Raw genomic sequence first — 17,306 nt, forward strand, 5'->3', positions numbered from 1 at the left:
AGAAATATTGTACAAAAAAAAACACAAAACTGAAAAAGATGATAGTAATTTTATAAATTTCTCCATATAAAACGATGCATTAGTTCATTTAACTTGATTACGTTGATCAAAACGGGGTTAAATTATAATTAAGGTGTAAACAAAGCTTTAGGCGCTTTTAAAACCATTGCACAAAAGCTTTTACAACATTTTGCTTGCATGCAGTTTCTTGGTCCGATATATTTATTTTAAAATGTCAAATCTTCTTGCCTTTTCTTAAAAAGTTTCGTTAAAAAGAGTTATCACTTTTCAAAATAATACCTGATTACTAACACTTACCAGCTGTTTTTTTAGTGCTGCAAAACACCCGCGCCCCGCGAGCTGGCAACCCTGGCGAGCAGCTGTCACTTGCAACAAAAACAACAGGGACACGAAGAAGAAGACTTTGACAGCTGGGCCGCAACCGAAATCGAAGAAAAACATTTTACGTAATTTAACTGTGCGAATATCGGGCATTTGGCAGGCGACTAAACCATTTTTTCCACGCCAGCAGGATGGGCAACGCGCTGACACACTACCTGAAGCCGGACGTAATGCCCGGACCGGATGTTGTGACCACCTTTGACCCAATGCTGGGCTTCGAGTCGCGCAAGGAGCGTGTGATGATCGCCACCCGGGAGGAGATGGAGTCCGCCAAGCTGCCGCTGGACGCCCGCGACTACTGCGCCCACCTGGCCATCGCCTACCAGGCCTGCCGCACGGACACCTTCCCCTTTGTGTACAAGTGCGCCCATCAGAAGCACGAGTACCTCACTTGCGAGTACGAGGACTACGTGCTGCGCATGAAGGAGTTTGAGCGGGAGCGCCGGCTGCTGGAGCGCCAAAAGCGCCTCAACCAGGCCGCCTAGGCTAAGCTACACACAATACACACCCCCCCGCTCTACACCTGTGTCTGCTGTGGCGGGCAGAAGGCGCCCCTGGCCGCGGATCCACTGCCACTGCCCCATCTTGCAAGCTAGTTTCCAGCGGAAATGTCAATAAACAACTCCATGCTAGTTAATAATGCGCATCTGCTGACCATTTTTTTTTATTAGCCATTAAACGATTGAAAACTGTTCTAAAAACCGTCGAGTGTCTAGTGGATCTTGGTGAGGACATCGATTTTAAAAGGATTTTGGTGTAAAAAATGCTAAGTCATTGGAGGAAGGATATTCCATCTTCTAAAATCTAGTTTACAGCGGAAATGTCAATAAACAACTCCATGCTAGTAATAATGCGGATATGCTGGACATTTTTTTATTAGCCATTAAACGATTAAAAAGCTTTTTGAATAACCGTCGAGAGTCAAGTGGATTTTGGTAAGGACATCGATTTTAATGGATTTTGGCGTGAGCAACACTAGAAGAAAGGTTATTGAGAGGATCTAGTTTACAGAGCTCGCATTTAAAAACTATTTAACACGGTTCGATCTTGGTGACCACATCGGTTTTAAATGAAGGAGAAAAGCATAATTCAAATTTATTTTGAAATTTTCCGTTGAACACATAATTTCAAAAACTTTATAGCGTTTAAAAAAAGAAAGATATTTTACCCTATAACAAATTATTATTTAACATTCAGTGTAGTTCTTTAATGTATTTTTTGTGTTCACCTTCAACAGTAATTGGAATGCAATGGCAAAATGTCGGTCAGCTAGTATTCTTTATCTAAGCACTTAGCAATCTTGAAAAATTGTTAAAACATGAAAAAGCAGTGATACATTGCCCAGAATTTAATTTTAGTAAAGTTTCTATTTCATTTTAAAAGGGTTAAATAAAGAATTTTAATGGGGAAAAAATAACAGTTTACGATAACTTTTTTGGTAATTCCTTTAAAATAATCTCCATTTTAAGCAGAAACCTAAAAAACCCTCGGGTATATAGTCAAACGCTTCTTTTACACTAGTTCCTGCAACTTTAAATTTATTATCAAACTCATCTTCTGGCTTAATCGTAAAATTGCTTTCGTTTAACAATGCCTACACACGCGCGCACACACAACACACCACGCATATCACAAGCACACACCCGCATATATATAAATATACGGCTACATAGTACATGATACATAAATACAGAAACTAACGAACTACAGATGATGGCAAGTTTTTTGTTTTTTTTTTAAATTCTAACTAGGGGATCCAGCTGCCGGATGGCAATTATATGAAGGACATCAACACTATGATCAGTAAATGCATCCTGTTGGCTCCGGCACGCACATCTTTGGTAGAGGCTTCGGCTTTTCCCGGCCACCGGTTGACCCATCAAATGCCCAGTTTGCGCCAAAGATTGTGCATCCGTCCGCCGGTGGCGAAGATGCTGCGCAGCATGAAGACCTGGATGATACCTACACCGATCATGGCGCTGATCTGGAGCATGGACCAGTGGTTAACCTTTTGGAAGTTCGACTCGGCGAGATTGCGATCGCGTGCCTCGTGTGACCGCAAGACATCCTGCAGTTGGCGGGCCTTGTTCAGCTGGAGACGGATGCGTCCGATGAAGTCCATGATGTCTTGCACCTTCATGTCGTAGTACTCGTCGCGGGACAGCCCCGCCAGCTCGTCCACCTCATTCCACTGGGTGTCGCCGCGGAGCTCCTCGCCCTCCCGCTCCACGATGAGCTCGAAAAAGACCGTCTTCCGGTTGAACATACTGAAACTGTTGTCGAAACAGAAGCGATAGTCGCCCTCCTTGGCCACCTCGTGGCGATGGATGTTCTCCGGCTTCTTGTAATCGCTGACTATGACCAGACCGATGGGATCCAGCAGGGTGAAGCTGATATCCAGGTCGCCGTGCCCGCCATCTATCACCTGGTACTCGAAGTCAATGGACTCGCCCAGTTTGACCGTGTGATACAGGCACTCCGTTTTGCCGGCGTCCACATAGACGGTCATCTCCTTATCATACGCCTGTGAGTCCTGGACTCCAAGGAGCACTAGTCCGGCCACCAGGAGGAGGAGGAGCAGCGCCGGCATTCCCCGCCACATCTGAGCAAGTCACGCAAAAGTTAATGAGTAATAGGTGTGCTAAATATAGCCGGCGTTTATCTTACCGCCTGCATTGTTGTGAGCTGCTTTGCTTAAAATTAAAAAAAACAAAATGCTAACTCGGTGTGCACGTTTGCCGCTCAAAATACTGAATGAAAATGGCTGGTCACACTTCTCAGGATTTTCTGTGCTCTCATCCTAGCCTTTTTATACCCAAATTCCGCCAAAAATTCTGGCGATTACATCTTTAATAACTGAACAATATTGAGGGTATTCCCTAAGTCAATGGGTGTTCGAAATCATTATCATTTTGAATATGATTTTTTGTGAAAATTGCAAATAAATAAAAATGTTATGCTGTGAAATCGAATGGAAATTTTACAGCAAGTTCAGCGTGGTGTGACATTTGCAGTTTCGGTCAGTATTTCACTGGTATTTAATGCAAGAACCATATATGGGTTATTTTAAGAAATTTGACGAGCAAAAAATGTCGTTTTTTCAACAGTTTTTAATGTAACTTTGCCAACATAGGACGAACAGTCTAACGACTGATCGTTTTGAAAATGTTACATTTTAAGCCGTGAATGGTGATTGCATGCTATAAGAATCAGAGGAATGAGACTGACTGGCTTTGCGTAGTTCATTTTGTTTTTTATTTCCAATTTATGTCAAAAATACTAATTTCTGCCTGTTCTTGCCAATCAAATGTAAATTTTACTAAGAATTCAACAATGTATACCATTCATTTTTTCCTAAAGTTTTTGAATAAAACAACAAAGCTTCCTATTTATTTTCGTTTTCAGTTTTATGATAATAAGGGGAACATTTAGGGAATTTTTGTTTTCTTACTAGTTGAAAAATTCTGTTTTGAGCATTGTTTTTCTAAAACAAAATAATGTTAGCTTAAGAACCCCTTTTCTTGGGGTTTGTTATTGAAAATTACATTTTCTGTTATTTTGTTCTAACTTAGCCAAAATAAGTGAATTCCGCTAATTTTAGCTATATCCCATAGCTAACTCACCAACATCAAAAGCAGGAGTTGTCCACACTTCTAAGTTAAATGTAACGGATTAATGTAATGGGCGGTATATTTAAAAAGGAAAATCAACAGCGTTCTGGAAATTAGCTTAAATCGTAAATTTCTTTTTTAAAAATTAAGCCAGCTTGCATATCATTGGATCATACAAATATTCTAAAGTTTCAATAATCTTTTGTCATAGGTACAAACTAATTTATTAATAATAAGTAATTATATATAAATATGTAAAGATGTATGTATTTCAAATGTTATAGAAAGTTATAAAAAGCTTTCGATCTTTCTAATGATTAAGCTTTAAAGATAAATCTATTATCATTTTGAAATCAACGCATTTAAAAAACAATTTGAAAAACCTAAATGGTATTTTTTTGAATAGAACACTATTTTCCTACCATTGCAGGGTCACACTGTCCAGGCCAAGAATAAGCTCGAAAGAAAACTTGGAAAAATAAAAAAAAAGTCAACAAAAAAAAGGAAACATCAGGCGGAAAAGAGATAGCTAGACGGGATTGCATGTTATTTTTCCGCGGTGATCACGTGAAAAAAGCCGTGCCACGAAGAGGTTATCCCACCTAGAAATGAAGATCCGAACCAGGAGGAGTCTTTCTTTTGCCGGCTGTGGATTCCTTGGCATCTACCACGTGGGCGTGGCCGTTTGCCTGCGTCAACACGCCCCCCAACTGTTGCTGGAGCGGATTGGGGGCGCATCCGCCGGAGCCTTGGCCGCCTGCTGCCTGATCTGCGATCTGCCGCTGGAATGCATGGCCGGTGACTTTTTGCGGGTCGTCCAGGAGACGCGGCGCCACTCGCTGGGCGCCTTCAGTCCGTGGTTCAATCTGCCGGAGTGCCTGCTCGAGGGGATGCACCGCCGTCTGCCGGAGGACGCCCATCGACGGGCCAGCGGACGACTCCACATCTCGCTCACCCGCGTCAGCGATCGCCGTAATGTGGTCATGTCGGAGTTCAGCTCCCGCCAGGAGCTCCTCCAGGCCCTCATGTGCTCCTGCTTCATTCCCGGACTATCCGGACTGGTGCCTCCACAGGTGAGTGTTATTTATTTATTTATTCAAAAAATCATAGATTTTTTTATTTTAAACCTACTCAGAAAATAACTAAGATAGATTTTGCTCTCATAAATTGAAAATAATATTAAATTTTGATATACCTTAACAAATTTGCATAGTTTTCAATTTGCAATAAAGTTATGTGCTTTTCTTTATATTTCCACCCAGATAATAATTAAGATTTAAATCTCATAATAATAATAATATTACTTAGTTTAAATTTATTTAAAAAGTTTTTATAAATTTGGGAAACAGTTGTGTTTTTCTTTATTTTTTCCAAAAAAAAACTGAATTTCTCTTCTTAAGCCCACCCAGATAATAACTAAGATAAATTTATGGTTAAATGCATATTACTATTTAGTTTGAGTTAACTTAAAAATTTTGTATTGTTGGAAGAGAAAATATCAAAGATAATTTTCTATCTTAGAGGATATATATTTCTATTAAGTACCTATTTATAAAAAATGTTTTCAATGTTTCCAATTGCCAAAAAGTTATGTATTCCTTTTACATAAGTTTTCAATGAACAGGAATGTTTTTCCTAAAAACTTCATTTTATGCCTACATTAAACTAAACTAAACCTTTTCCCATCTTATAAAATATATATTACTGTTAAGATTAAATATACTTTACAAGTTTTCACATTTTCAAATATGCATAAAAGTTATGTGTTTTTCTTAAGCTTTCAAAAACTATGATATTTCACGATTTTAAACCTACCTTGAAAGCTACTAAGATAATTTTCCATCTTTTAAGATACATATTACCATTAAGTTGGCAATTTGCAAAACAGTAATTCTTAAGTAACATTTTATGTTAAAAAAAATGTATCTAAATAAGTAAATTAGTATAATTTTTCATCTATTAGATACATAAATATTATTATAATATTATTACTATTTGATCATAAAAATCACTTCTTGTTTTTATTATTTTTAAATGTTATTAAATTAAGTGCAATATGTAATAATAAGTACCCCTCATAAAAAATATAAATAAATACCTTAGATTTAATTTTTTTCTGGAACCGTTTTTAAAAATTGTTAACCAGAATAAGTACATATCTTGTCAGGTTAGAGGAGTTCGCTACATGGATGGCGCCTTTTCTGACAATCTGCCCTGGTTGGACGAGCACACTGTGACCGTGAGTCCCTTTTGCGGGGAGAGTGATATATGCCCGCGGGATCAGAACACCCATCTACTGCAGCTGAATATCAATTGGGCGAACACTTGCATCCGGTTATCCAGGAGAAATTTGCGGCGTATTGTGCGGATTTTGTTGCCGGGAAGGGCGGATTTCATGGCCAACTTCTGCCAGCAGGGCTACGATGACGCGATGCATTTTCTGCGCAGAAATAGCCTGTTCAAACATGGATTTCAGGTCCAGGAAAAGAGCATGATAAGTTGGATTCATGAGCAGGAGGAGAAGGAGAAAGAGATCTGGGAGAACAAAAGGAATTTTGAGGCAGAGCAGCGACTTCTAAGGCTGAAAGCTATTAAAGAAAAGGATCAAAAGCTTCAAGATCAGCAGGAGAAGAGGCTACAAAATGAGATAAACCAAGTGGAGAACAATAGAAAGAATCGAAAGTCAAAGCGTCAAAGGCAAAATCATCAGAAGTCTAAGAAAAATCAAAGGGAGAAGACAAAGTATGAGAAATATCCGGAAAAGGAAGCCAGGAATCTGGATAATAGCAGCACAAAAAAGAATCACGACCACCTCGAAGGGACGCAGGACAATCATCTGGAGAGAAGGAGAAATCCCTTGCCTCATGAGGAGCCCACCCACCGGGACCACTACACCAGTTCGCTCATGAGCTCCACCTGGTCCCTCCTCCGCCGCGTGATGATAGCTCCGCCCCTGGCCAGGCACATGGTACAAATGATCGCTCGTCGCCTCAGCCGGAGTCTCACGCTCTGCGAGCAGCCGCATTTTGATCTCGCGCTGATGCAAGCACCCTGCTCCTCCTCCTACTCCACTTTCTCCTCGTCGAGCACCTGCTGCCCCTCATCGACGCCACTGGGTGATAGCGATAACGACAAAGTCAAGGCCAAACGAGTGTGCGAGGCCAGTCAAGTGGAAACGGGAGATCAGGTGGCCGAAGAAGAGGGGCAGACCGGCGTTCATTAGGCGCCATTAGCTTTATCAGCGATCGTCAATCGATCAGTTCCCAATTTATTTTTATGTCTGTTCTCGCAATCACTTCAATTTAATGGGCCAACGATTCCGTGTTTTCTTTTCTAAAATATCATGTTTTTAAGTGTTTTTACCTTGTGTGTTAATAATAACTAATGTGACTTAAATAAAGATTTGCAAATAACAAACAAATTGGATTTTCAATTATTTTAATGCATTAGAAAAAAGAATATGTCCATATTATAAAATTGTAAGGTGGTTTTAAAGCTAAAAAACACCACTTCTAAAATGACTTTCGTAGAATGGCTCAAGATAAAGCTAGGATTAATACTAGTTCATTGAAAATCGATACCAATACTCGCTAAAAAGAATTTTTATCTTTAAATTATACTCATTCCCTACTTAAGTTACTATGCCGATTGGGAATTTTAAGTCCGTTGAAAAAAAGAAAATAAATCTTCATGCTAAATGCATTGCCCAAAGGGCGATTAGTTTACAAAACCTGGATAATGTCGGTGCCCTTATTTTAGCTACCCGCTGTGTAGCACCCAATTCATCTATCCGAATAAACTAATATATATAACCTCCAGATGCGATTCTCTGACGCAGGTTCCAGTCGGCAAAGTGCAACGCAAGAGAGAAAGGTGATGCACAACGAGATCAGAGAAGTGGTCATAATTTACACACATATGTATGTAATACCCATATACCGCACAATATGCCATACTCAATAATCAAAAGCGAGAGAATGAATAATAATAAGAATCACGCCACTTTCTGCACTTTGCACTTCGGCCATCCTACTCGCACTTGTGCTGATTGAAGGATGCCACGCCTCTTCCGCCGGGGGCGGGGGCTCATCCTGAGGCTTTATCGCCCTTTCTCTCTCTCTTCCCTCTCTGTAGACTCTCTTTTTTGTGTTTCTATAAAGTCATCCAATTTTTATACCCTTGAAGAGGGTATTATAATTTCAGTCAGAAGTTTGCAACGCAGTGAAGGAGACGTTTCCGACCCTTTAAAGTATATATATTCTTGATCAGAGTCGATCTAGACATGTCCGTCTGTCCTTCCGTTTCTACGCAAATTAGCCTCTCAGTTTTAAGGCTATCTGCATGAAACTTTCCCAAAAGTTGTCTTCCTATTGCAGGTAGTATATAAGTCGGAACGAGCCGGATCGGACAACTACAGCATATAGCTCCCATAGGAACAATCGAAAAAATAAATGAAAAAAAATTATATTATCATAGCTTCAATGTTTTTAAACATAAACGCAAGTAAATCTTAATTTTAATGTTTGTTAGAATATTACATTTTTGCAATAGCTGCAAGGGTATATGAACTTCGGCTTGCCGAAGTTCGTTTCCTTTCTTTTTTTTATAATATTGTTGATTACGTTTATAGTTATAACGAACGCTTTTATGGATCCTCCACCCCACTCGTTCTCGTTCCCTCTTTCTCCACGATAAGAACAAGTCGTTGCCAACCGAAGATCCAGACCTCGTCATCGTCGCTTCGGGAAGAATCTGGAGGGGATCGGGTTTGGGATCGATAAGCACAAGGTCCAAAGTCCGGGTCCATTAACATCTTTACACTCAGGCCTCCGGGTGGGTACACCTTGCGGTTGGCATTTCCATTACATCAAGCTACCCAATAACGATCATTACCTCCATGATCATTTAATGGTTTGGAAAAAAAAACGGTCAGGGCATTGCACTTACACAGAGGATAAAATTGGAACAATCGGATTTCCTTATCAAAAGGGAACTTTACAATACCCGTAACATATAATATCAATGCGGCTCTTTAATTGAAAAGCCCCTGTAAGTTGGACTAGTTTCGGAGACTTTAAGATTCTTAATATTAGGACTGTTCTTCAGTTGAAAAGCCTCTATAAGTCGGACAAGTTTTATGGACAATGGTATAATAAATTAAATTAATCGTGTTTATTACCAAATGGAACTTTTTTTAAGTCAAACTACATTTTTAGTTATGGTACTAATTATTGGGGAGAATCTTTCATTAATTAAGCACTTTAATTTTTTAAATATAATATAACAGGGTATTAAAACTGAAGTTAAAGATCATTGATCTCTATAGTTCCAATGCATTAAAAAAAATTTATTTTAAAACTTAACTTTTAAGCATCAAATTCTATACAAAATTATTTAATTTTTATTATTGACTACGTTTTTTTTCTTGTGCATAATATATATTCACTGTCTGCGGTTTTGGGAACCCGTCCAACAAGTCATGCGTTCCATGGGTTCCACAAGAAATACCAAGACCCCAGCGAAGCCCTTTTCTGGCAAACCAAACTCATGAATATTTCGGCCCCAAATGCATTTAGCAAAACTCAAAATTATGCCAAGTATGCTGGTTTATAAGATTGATTCCCGAGGCGGACAAACTGGAACTTTGTCGAGACGAGGGACAGACTTTGGCTGTGGCATGTTCCTCTCTTGTCGGGCTCGCAAATTAAAGCGGTCGTCCAGACACTGAGCATACAAATGAGGTGGAGATTCGGAGGAAGTGGAGTGCCGGAGCCAGCTGAAATGAAAAGGAAATTCAGAGAGGCCGACGCCGACGTTCTTTGCCCAATCTGAAGACGGATAATTGCACGGCCATTAACGCCGTCATTATCGACAGGGACAGAGTCGCAAGTCCACTGGGACTTGTACTAGCAGTACAGTACGGTTCATGATTATGGGATCCCAGCATGAAACTAAGTGAGCCCCCAAAAGAATATAACACTTCGCCTTATTAGGTGTTAATTATTGTGAAACATCCTTGACTATTTAATGGTTTTTAACACATTTCTTAGTTATCAAACTATGAACAAATTAGTAAACGCTATTTGCCTTTAAAAATAAAAATAAATAAATATAAAAATAAATCTGGAGTATTTTATAAAACCCAAAGATTGTTAGGTTAGGTTAAAAAAAATAGGAAACCCCACTTATGCGATTTCCGATTAAAATTTCAGCGCTGTTAGTTACTAACTTTTTTAATTGAATTTAATTTTTGTTTTTTGTAGCAAGCCATTTAAGATTCTAATGAAAAACGTAAAACACATATTATTGGGCTAAAAGTTAATTATATTTGATTAAAAAGCTATGAGCTATTAAGCAACCGTCTTTAATGTGTAAAGCATTACAAAAATGAATGACGAATTTTTATATTTAACAAGCCTGACTACCCCAGACATAATAAATAGTACGATAGAAATCAAATAAATTGTATTTTCAAGCAGAAAATCCGCGAATTCCGACCAGCTTTTGATAGCTGCATAACGCACTTTAATATCACATGTTCGTAAACACATATGGAAGGTCTTATCTTGACAGCGAGTGCTCTATAAATTCATTCGCTGCAGCGCTCCGGCAATTACGAGGACTGAACTCTACACTGAACTCTATATAAATCAGCGGACCGGGGAGTGCTGCCTCGATAAGGCGCCTAATCAGATAGGGGGTATAGAACCTATAACGTTCCGTTCCTCTCCTTATCGGTCACGTTCTTCGAGTGGCAAAAATAATTGAAAAAAAATTCGTAGGCAACTTTTCTTGTTCTTCGTTCCAGTTTTGCGTTGGTTCTTTTTATTAATATTTAATATTATCAATCTAGTTGTTTAAAGCAAACATTATGGCTAGGTTCTCCATACAAGTGTGTGTGTGTGTGTGTGTGAGGGTGTGTATTGTGTGTTGTATATATATGATAGGCATAATTCATTTTCATTAGCAATTAGACATCATCTGGTTTGGGCTCCCAGCGAGTGTACAATGGAAATTAAATAGAGATAGAAATAGCATTAGGTATTAGATTACGTATACGTATAGCTAAACCACACTATGCCAACGTGTGCGTAGTACGTTTCTTTATGTTTATATATATATTATATATCGTGTGTATATATTAGGCATATATAGGCGTATATATTATGTATAATTCAATGCATGCGTGGCACTTTAGCACAGCTAAATTTGACGAAAAAAAACACGCTCTTACACTCCCGATCTCTGCGACTACTATATCTTACAACTATCGTGGTGAGGGCTATACTTCAAATAAATATTTACAAAGCAGGGTGCGCAGGGGGGAGGCGGGTTTTGGATTTCGGGTGCGTGTTTAAAAAACCTGTTTCACTTTTGGATGATCCTCTATGGGAAGTACTACCTCTTGTATAGGCGATAAAGTACTCAATGAAAAAAAATTACGCAAAAAAAACGAAAAAATAAAATACAATATAGAATGGGCGGCGTGGGTGGGTTTTTTGTGTGTGCGTGTGCGAAAGAGGATAATGTCTAGCTACAGATATAGTTTTATATGGGCTTCTGATTTTCCACTACTGAGACGACACCGTCGCCGCTGCCGCTTTGCTTTTAGCGACTTGGGGCTTGGACACAACCGCCGCGTTCTTGCTGGAGGAGCTGGTGGTGGCGGTGGCGGTGTTGCTGCTGGAAGTGGTGGCTCCAAATGGCGAACAGGTGTCGCTGCTGCTCGACTGCTCCACATTCGTGCCCATCGATGAGTTGATAAAATTGATGTACTGGTGCAACTTGAGGGCGGCTATCAGGGAGCTCAGATAGTCGTTGATGTTGCCCTTCTGGACCTGCTTGATCTGTCGGGAGACATTTCGATAGACGCGACGCGAGATCTTGTTGGAAAGCCGTCCAACCGTCTGAACTGTGTGGAGGACTGGATCCTCGCTGGCGGGAACTGGCACTATAAAAGCAAAAAAATGATCATCATTAGCAAAAAAAGGTATAGTAGCCAGAAGTATTTAGTGGTTATAAACAAGTTTAAGTTAGTACAGGAGTGGCTGTGCGGCTTGTGTGTGCTTACCATAAACTTGTTGAGTTCCCTATCGATAATGCCTATGATCTCTGGATTTCTTCTAACGTACTCAACAATTTCGGTTATGATTTTCAAAGACATGGACAGAAATACCGTCGAGGCGGCCACTAAGAATCTATCATCAATCTCTTGATCGTGATCCTGGTCGTAGCTCTCCCCAACAATAATAACTAACAAATGGCACAGAGAAAGAGAGATAGAGAGAGAGAGATTAATTTAGAAAATTAGTGACAATTTTTTGTTGCGAAGGGGCGGTTAATGAAAGTTAGGGGACTGGGGACGGGACCAAGACCAGGATCAGGATTTGGGTTCTGGGTTCAAGGGTTCGCAGGCTACTTCAACATTTATCCCTCAACTAAAAGTCCAAAATATTTCTGTATATTATAGCCCCGTTTTGTTCTGTTTTTGTGTGTAAAATTATCGCCATGCTTTATTAGTGTCATGCTTTTTTATTTACTTGTTATTTTTATGCTTATAAGACGGTGTGTTAGTGGTGGACAAGCAAATAAACGATCGAACGAACAAAAGATCGGATCAGGGATCGGGAACTTACTGTCATTTTCAGAACTCTTGCCATTCTGCACGACGGCATTTTGTTTATCATCTGAGAATTAAAAATATTTACGATTTATATTTAGCATTTTGTTTACACAGCGCTCAAAAAAGAGTAGGTAGCAGAAGGCAAACAAGCATATCCAATTTTTGTGCCATCAGATGGAAATGGAAGGAGGCCAATAAATAATGTTCTTCCCCATCCGAGGTTTTTAAATACAATTATTTTAGAAATAACTTGGGCAATATCTCGAAACTGAGACTCTGGACTCAAAAATTAAGAGAAGGGTTGATTCAGTTTTTAGTAATTATAAAGGAGTGAATTTAACAATTTTGTTTAAGAGTTAATTAAGACATTTAACTAGATGTGTGTACATTAATAAATGTAATTTTCATTTTTTTTAACTTATTAGTTTTTGTGAAGTTAAAGATGATAATGTGAAATCGGTTTAGGAATCTGACATTTTAGGGGCTAACAACATATAAACCATACAAATATTTCTATTCGAAAATCGCCGTCAAATATTTTAATTTTTATATAAAAAAAATACAAATTTAGCCCCTAAACGATTTTTATTGCATAAAAATGGTAAGACCCAAAAGGGTAAAAATTAAGAATATTTACGGTGGATAGATAAATCCCTTATTTTGGGCTACTATTCTTATTCATGTGAAAGCAACACTCACCATTATCCTCCTCCACATCAGACTCGCACTTGGGGAAGTAGTACTCCAGGAGCCGTTCGGCCAGCGCCGTGGTGGTGTCCACTCCGTTGACAGCCAGGCTGCCGTACTGGGTGGCCAGCACCTCGTTAGCCTTTTGCCAGGCAAGGTCCTTTAGCGAGGCGGCCTTCTGTTGGCCGGCGGCCTTAAACTTGACCACACGCTCCAGGTGCGGCTGGACCACATCGATCACCTTACTCTTGGCCTGGTTGTAGATCTCCTGGGGCGTGTCCTTGATGATCGGTGCCTTCACCTCCAGCTTGTCAATGCCCTTGACCAGGGTTTGGTCTACATAGGCGATGGGTCGGTCTAGTTTGGTGACAAAAGGAGCTGCCGTTGTCACCGCTCGGGTCACACAATCCTCGGCCGCCGTTAAAGCCCATTCGAAGACTCGGTTTTTGCCTTAAAAAAAAAAAAAGAAAAATGTATGATATAGTAGTTGTATTTATTTATTATAAGCCATCTCATCAAAAATAATATGGAAAATGTTAATGACCTACGCATTTCGATTAATATCGAGCTATGCGAAAGCATAATAATTTGGTTCGGATCCTACTAATCTGTTTTTTCTGGAATTTCTAGAATTGTGTATCAGTAGTTTTTCACACACATGTGACAAAAACACAGGGAGTTCGCTTATCAGTTGCAACCGTCATAATAACAATAATAATAATAAGAATAGCAATTCTGACTGATAAGAAACTGCGCAGTTCACGATCCGCATTGGCCCTTTGACCCCTCTTCTATCTGTCTGGGCCCGCGAGTTTAGACTTTGAAAGTTCGTCACTCGGCAAACACATCATCCAATTTCTATTCCAATCCCAATCCCAACAACTGCAAAAACAACTATGAAATATCACAAACAAGTCGAAAGTCCAACTACAGTTGTTATTGGAGCCCCCAGAGAGTCGCATAACGGCAGTGCTGCCAGCTTTATTTAGTTTCCAGCTAAATCTAGATTTTAAAGGTGAATTAGCAATTTAAAAAAGTTTTATACCAATTAACTTTGGAAAACTATAAGAAAAATGTTAACAAAACAGATGAAAGTTTATATAAAAGATTCATCTTTATATCAGAAGATTCAATTTAAATTTAATTCCCTAAAAATTGTTGTGTCGGTGTGTATATCAGTCATTTTATTTTAAATTGTATGTATGTGGAGAAGAACTTCAATTAACTTCAATTTTAAATATTTGTTGGCAAACTTTATTTAAAAAAAACAACTAATTGTGGTATAGTTTTTATGCTGATGTTAACTTGTTATTTTTCTAGCTATATTTTCGTGCCATTTTAACTTTTTTTGCCACACTTGACAGCACTGACTTGCGAGAGTGTCAGTGGCGTGGCCATTGGGTCTGCCTTGCGTTTTCTGGCAACGATGGAGGCTCGCCCCAGCCCCTTTTCGTTGTCGGCGCCTCTGCAACTGCAGCCTACGTGCGGTGGCCTTTTTCGACCGCCCCTCTTTTTTTCGCACTCTCTTTCGTTTCGTCGGCCAAGAGTTTTTTTATTATGTAAATTTCGAACGAACTTTGAACGCGGCGCGTCACGAGGGCAAAGTCGCTTTTGTTGCTAGGTCATGGTTGTTGTTGCCGCCGTGATTTCGATTATTGAACGCCCGGCAATCAATTAGTTTCAATTGAGCCTAATTCCTGGCCAATTAAAAAGACTTGCCCTCGATGTGTTTCGACTTCGAATTGCAACTCGAATTTAAATGGCGAAGTCAAGTCGAAGTCAAAGCAACGGTTTCGGTTTCGATTGCGGTATTCGATTGCATGGGCTGCATTTGTTGTTGCTTTGCTTTGCTGCCTTCTCTTTTTTTCTTTGCCCCCCATCTTTTCGCTTCTCTATTTTATGTGTGCAAGCAACGGGACTCGAGTTCAATGCACTCGTTTTATGCACTTTACACTCACACTGGCACTCACCTTTTACTTTGCCATAGACATCCTGCGATTTGTCCCATGCCGCATTCACAACGGGCAATTTAATGATCCTTTCGAGGGACTCGAGGTGCGGCAACAGGTCCTTGGCATCCTTGGGCTGCTCCACGTCGTTTATGGCTCCATTGCCGGTACTTCCATTCCCGGTCCCGGTGGTGGCGTGTTTCTGCTCTGCGCTGGCCATGATCTTTTTTTTCGGACTTTTTCTCACTTTTTCTTTCTTTTCTCTGGGTCTTTCTTTCAAGCTCTTTTGCTTGCCACCGCACTTTTTGTTTCTTCTTTTTCTTTTCTTTCACGAACAAAAAAACAGCTCAACGTGTGTGCAATTGTGTATGTGTGTGACTGTGGGGTTTGTATGTCTGATTGCTTGGGTACTTGGAGCACTTTTTAGCACGTCTGCACACGTCTGTTCGCCGGGGCACTCTGTCTGATTTGCGAGCTGCGCGGCTGGTTTATTATACAAGCGAGTGCCGTCGCCAGTGCTGCCAGCGCCGAGCAGCGAATAAGCTGAGAGCGACAGATGTGCAGCTGCTGGCTAGAAATAGCTAGGCTACTTCTCGAAAAGCTAGCTGGAAGGTAATGTTAATTTTTTGTATCCTAACAAAACCTTTACCAGTTTTTTCCATGATTTTAAATTAAAAAAAAAAGTTTTGACAAGCAAAGAGCGTTGATAATAAAAAAAACACTATAAATATTATTACAATAAGAGTAAAAATAAAATAAAGCTCATTCTGCATATTAATAATGTAGAAATGCATTTAAAAAATTTTAATGTCTTAATAATTTGTAACATTATGGATTTTAGCCTGCAAAGGCTAAACAATATTTACAACAATATTTATATTTATTACCAGAGGTTCTCCATTGAATTTTAAGGTCAAGGTAAAAGTTGTAAGTTTGAAATCTACTCTGATCCACTAACAATCTAGGTGCTATTCATTTAAAATGATAACAAGTTGAAAAACAAGTATTAAATGCTTTGAAAGTTTCTTAACGGGAACGTGATGGAATGTTTGAAGTTCAAGCAATCTTATCTCACTCTTTTAAGAATCAGAAGCTAATAGTCTTATTTTTTTGTCGACCCTAGTAGTACAACAAAAAAGTGCTTTATTATAACATTTTTCAAATAAACACATACTTCTAAAAGCAATATTATATAATTATTAACTTATTTAATTTGTATTAATTTAAATTGTTTATTTTCTTTCTGACTTTAATATAGCTAGACTGATAACACTTTACAGATATCCGTTGATGCAGAGAGTAGAGCTCCTAAGTAGCGAGAGATTTAAGATAACAGCTCTCTTTGGGGACCCCAAAAAATAGAAGATATGATTAACTGTTAGTATTCTAGCTTTTTGACCAGTAAACAAGCGAAATGTTATACAAAAAATACAAATAAGTAAAGAATTTTTCATAAAAAATATAAACTTTTTTTCTTATTAACATTTAAAGAAAATTTTTAAATGATACTCTTGAAAATTTATTATGTTTAGTAGAACTGAGGAAGTTTTAACGTTCCCTAACATATAAATAATGTGTCTATTCTATTTAATTAATGGTTAAAATCTAGTTTATATCTATTACGAAATTTATGTACATACATATGTATGTGCATATAAAGATGTGTAAATTGTTCTTTAAACAGCAAGTTGGATACCGGTTTTTAAGTTTTCTGTGATAAAAGATATAAGATACAATTCAATTCTTCCTCGTTATCCTTCGTGAGGAGCAATTCTTTTGCCTAGGAAGCAAGAAAGACGAGGAGAAAGAACGGAATTTGGGAAAAAGAAAGAGACAGCGCCTATGTTTGATCGCTATGCTTGACAACTAGATTAATTAAATACGCAGTGTCGGGCGCAAACAAAGTTAAGATTGAAGTACATTTCAATAAATGTATGTACATATGTAGGTTTGTGTTTTTGTGTGTGGGGGCACTTCCATTATCAATGGCCAATGAACACCACCACGCAAATGCTTCGTGCGACCTTTGAACCC

At 38.9% G+C, this 17,306-nt stretch overlaps 4 protein-coding genes across 7 annotated transcripts; 2 read left to right on the forward strand and 2 right to left on the reverse strand.

Annotated features, from left to right (window-relative positions):
- Nucleotides 1-312: 312 nt before the first annotated feature.
- LOC128265572 (NADH dehydrogenase [ubiquinone] 1 beta subcomplex subunit 7) lies at nt 313-1,048 on the forward strand. Its single transcript, XM_053001661.1, has 2 exons — nt 313-467; nt 533-1,048. Exon 2 carries the CDS (start codon nt 534-536, stop codon nt 885-887), a length of 354 nt encoding a protein of 117 aa, XP_052857621.1. The 5' UTR covers nt 313-467; nt 533; the 3' UTR covers nt 888-1,048.
- Nucleotides 1,049-1,923: 875 nt separating this feature from the next.
- Nucleotides 1,924-3,194, reverse strand: LOC128265571 (transmembrane emp24 domain-containing protein 5). Its single transcript, XM_053001660.1, has 2 exons — nt 3,070-3,194; nt 1,924-3,004 (listed from the first exon to the last, which is right to left on the reverse strand). The coding sequence occupies exons 1-2, from the start codon at nt 3,076-3,078 to the stop codon at nt 2,282-2,284; spliced, it is 732 nt and encodes a 243-aa protein (XP_052857620.1). The 5' UTR covers nt 3,079-3,194; the 3' UTR covers nt 1,924-2,281.
- Nucleotides 3,195-4,421: 1,227 nt separating this feature from the next.
- LOC128265576 (patatin-like phospholipase domain-containing protein 2) lies at nt 4,422-7,463 on the forward strand. The gene is made up of 2 exons (XM_053001670.1): nt 4,422-5,086; nt 6,181-7,463. The coding sequence occupies exons 1-2, from the start codon at nt 4,622-4,624 to the stop codon at nt 7,234-7,236; spliced, it is 1,521 nt and encodes a 506-aa protein (XP_052857630.1). The 5' UTR covers nt 4,422-4,621; the 3' UTR covers nt 7,237-7,463.
- Nucleotides 7,464-10,800: 3,337 nt separating this feature from the next.
- On the reverse strand, nt 10,801-15,750 carry LOC128265565 (lipid storage droplets surface-binding protein 2). Of its 4 annotated transcripts, XM_053001654.1 has the most exons (5): nt 15,294-15,750; nt 13,336-13,773; nt 12,650-12,700; nt 12,085-12,266; nt 11,682-11,964 (listed from the first exon to the last, which is right to left on the reverse strand). In XM_053001654.1, exons 1-5 carry the CDS (start codon nt 15,490-15,492, stop codon nt 11,821-11,823), a joined length of 1,014 nt encoding a protein of 337 aa, XP_052857614.1. In that variant the 5' UTR covers nt 15,493-15,750; the 3' UTR covers nt 11,682-11,820. The 4 variants fall into 4 exon arrangements, with proteins under 4 accessions (XP_052857612.1, XP_052857613.1, XP_052857614.1 ...); XM_053001652.1 differs by lacking the exon at nt 12,085-12,266 and having other exon boundaries at nt 10,801-11,964; XM_053001655.1 differs by lacking the exon at nt 12,650-12,700.
- Between the last annotated feature and the right edge of the window lie 1,556 nt (nt 15,751-17,306).

The sequence above is a fragment of the Drosophila gunungcola genome, unplaced genomic scaffold (genome assembly GCF_025200985.1).
Source record: "Drosophila gunungcola strain Sukarami unplaced genomic scaffold, Dgunungcola_SK_2 000136F, whole genome shotgun sequence".
In the NCBI taxonomy this organism is placed as follows: domain Eukaryota; kingdom Metazoa; phylum Arthropoda; class Insecta; order Diptera; family Drosophilidae; genus Drosophila; species Drosophila gunungcola.